Raw genomic sequence first — 3,306 nt, forward strand, 5'->3', positions numbered from 1 at the left:
CACCCCCACCCCATACTTCCTGCATTGCAAATACCCTGAATTCACTTCCTTTCTCTTCTTTCCTCTTTATTAAGCAGAAGAATGAGGAGGATAAAAAGATGAAAAAGACATAAATCCTGTCCCAGCAAAGTTCACGTCTAGAGGAATCAAGATTAGAAGTACACTAGAGAAAGCTGGACAACAATCTGGGCGATGCTATGAGACAAAAACATTTTATTAATTTCATGTTTATTGACAGCCCATTATAAGATATAATCAGCGAGCAAGGCAAACTTACCTGTACTCTTAAAACTTAGACCAGGGACCAAGTGCTTAAAAAAGACAGTAGGATTTACAGGAGGAGAGGTTGGGAACCCAGGGTGGTCAGGGAAATCTTGGAAGAAACAGGTTTGAGCAGGCCTTAGAGGGATTTGCATAGGTGGCGGAGGCTGAAGGGTGAGGGACAGGGCAGGCAGGGAGAAGTTGCTACCTGTAAGCCTGGGGAGTTAACCAGTTGGCAAAGGCCTGAGAGGTCCCAGAGTAGTTGGTTGGTATCAGAACCAGTCTTCCCCATAGGAAGCATTTTCAGGTGAAAAGGTTATACAGCTTCTAATAAAAAAAAAAAAATATATATATATATACACACACACACACACACACACACATACTCGGCGCCCGTAACATAGTGGTTACGACACCAGCTACATATACGGAGGCTGGTGGGTTCGAACCCGGCCCCAGCTAGCTAAAGTAACAATGACAACTGCAACAACAAAAAAATAGCCCGGTCATAGGAGGCTGAGCCAAGAGAATCACTTGAGCCCAAGAGTTGGAGGTTGCTGTGAGCTGTGACGCTAGAACACTCTCAAGGGCAACAAAAGGAAACTTATCTCAAAAAAAAAAAAATCTTTTTTTTTTTTAAACTTTTTCTTTCCCAGAAACACAGATTCTAGTAGACCTGAATATATATTTCCCAAGTTGTATTTTTTGTTGTTTTTGTTTTGTTTAGTTTTGAGATAGAGTCTCATTATGTTGCCCTTGGTAGAATGCTATGGTGTCTCAGCTTACAGCAACCTCAAACTCTTGGACTTAAGTGATTCGCTTGCCTCCGCATCCCAAGTGGCTGGGACTACAGGCACCTACCACAATACCCTGCTATTTTGGTTGTAGTTGTCATTGTTGCTTGGCAGGCCTGGGCTGGGTTTGAACCCACCAGCTCTGGTATATGTGGACTGGTGACCTAGCCACTGAACTACAGGCACCAAGCCTCAAGTTTGTTTGTTTATTTTGCAGTTTTTGACCAGAGCTGGGTTTGAACCCACCACCTCCAGCATATGGGACTGGAGCCCTACCCTTTTGAGCCACAAGCACCACCCCTTTGGTTTAGTGTTAACATTTTTTCTGTGAGGACAAATTTAATTTATATCTGTGGAATGTTAAGGTATATTACAGAATATACTGGCAAAATGTCTGTAAAAACAAAGTATAAATATTGATAGCACATAGCCCCAGATGAAGAGAATAAAGTTGAGAGTATAAAACTGGTTTTGTCTCTATCCTAAACTAGGAAAACTGAAACCATGGGGACAATCTAAAGAAAACAATTCTCTGAATGAACATGGAAACAGAGTTAACTTCCACAAGAAAACTTACAAACAACCTCGTCTCCACACTAGGTGAGTACATGATAAAGTCCATATGCCTAGGCTCCAGCATAATGAATCACTATTCAGTAGTTTTGGGTTAAGAGCCACACATCTGCATTGTCCCCAGGGATTGACAGGTGATTCAGAAGAAGACCTGCATCCATAGTGCTGCTCTTATGTAGCTAACCAAAACTGGGCATGGATATCCCACCAGACACCAATGCTCAAGTGTCCAGGGAACCTAAGTATACAGGTAGATGGGGGTTATAAGGATCAAGGTCCTTTCAGAGGGAAAAACCCAGGATGGTCCTTAAGAGGCTTCCTTCAACATCCTTAAATCCCAGACTTCAGCTGGTTCTGGTTGAGTCTAAATTCCCTGCCTGAAACCCTCTAGATATCGGATTGCTTATCATTTGACTCTTGCCGGTATCCAGCTGACACCAATGTGGTTACTAACTGTATTCGTTATTAAGAAAACTAACACTCTACCATGGGTGACAAAATAACACTCTGTCTCTAAAAAAGAAAGAAAGAAAGAAAGAAAAGAAAATTAGCATGTGGCTCAGCACCTGTAGCACAGTGGTTATGGCGCCAGCTACATACGCCCAGGTTGGGGGGTTTGAACCCAGCCTGAGGCTAAACAACAATGACATCTGCAACAAAAAATAGCTCACCATTGTGGTGGGCACCTGTAGTCTCAGCTGCTTGGGAGGCTGAGGCAAGAGAATGGCTTGAGCCCAAGAGTTTGAGGTTCCAGTGAGCTATGGCACCATGGCACCATCGAGGCAACATAGTGAGACTGTGTCTCAATAAAAAAGAAAGAAAATTAACATGATACTGGCTTTTTCCTTTCTGTACTTAATCCGCTGCAGTGAAAAAACCTAGTGGCTTGAATCAGTAAACCACCCCACCACACCCGGTTTCTACTTCTAGCATTTTCTGTGTATTTTTTTTTTTTGAGACAGAGTCTCGCTATGTCACCCTCAGTAGAGTGCCCTAGAGTCACAGCTCACAGCAACTTCAAAATCCTGGGCTCAAGTGACTTTCTTCCTTCAGCCTCCTAAGTAGCTGGCACTAAAGGTGCCCACCGCAGTGCCCGGTTATTTTTTATTGTTATTGGCAGTTGCCATTGTTGTTTAGCAGGCCTGGCCGGGCTCCAACCTGCCAGCCTCACTGTATGTGACTGATACCCTCCTCACTGAGCTACAGGCGCCAAGCCTGTATTTTTTGTTTGTTTTGGTTTTTGAGAGTCTCACTCTGTCACCCAAGGTAGAGTGCTGTGACGTCACGGCTCTCAGCAATTTCAAATTCCTAGGCTCAAGAAATCATTTTAACTCAGCATCCCAAGTAGCTAGGACTATAGGCACCCACCAGGACACCCAACTACTTTTTCTATTTTTAGTAGAGACAAGGTCTAACTCTGGCTCAGGCTAGTCTTGAACTCCTGAGTTCAAACAGTCCTCCCACCTCGACCTCCCAGAGTGCTGGGATTACAGGCATGAGCCACTGCACATGGCCTAAAAGGAACTTTTAAAAGTAAATGAGTTGGGGCAGTGCCTGTGGGTCAGTGGGTAGGGCACCAGCCCCATATACCAAGGGTGGTGGGTTTGAACCCGGCCCCAGCCAAAGTGCAACAACACAAATAAAAGCACATGAGTTGGTTTCTTTTTTTTTTTTTTTT

At 43.9% G+C, this 3,306-nt stretch overlaps 1 protein-coding gene across 1 annotated transcript in view; it reads left to right on the forward strand.

Annotated features, from left to right (window-relative positions):
• NUSAP1 (nucleolar and spindle associated protein 1) overlaps nucleotides 1-3,306 on the forward strand; it is a 51,669-nt gene that overhangs the window by 45,151 nt on the left and 3,212 nt on the right. Inside the window, exon 10 of the mRNA XM_003791736.2 lies at nucleotides 1,547-1,655. Coding sequence (XP_003791784.1) covers nucleotides 1,547-1,655 — 109 coding nt within the window. The remainder of the gene's footprint in view (nucleotides 1-1,546; nucleotides 1,656-3,306) is intronic.

Source organism: Otolemur garnettii, unplaced genomic scaffold (genome assembly GCF_000181295.1).
Source record: "Otolemur garnettii isolate 467f Iridium unplaced genomic scaffold, OtoGar3 scaffold00050, whole genome shotgun sequence".
Taxonomy (NCBI): Eukaryota; Metazoa; Chordata; class Mammalia; order Primates; family Galagidae; genus Otolemur; species Otolemur garnettii.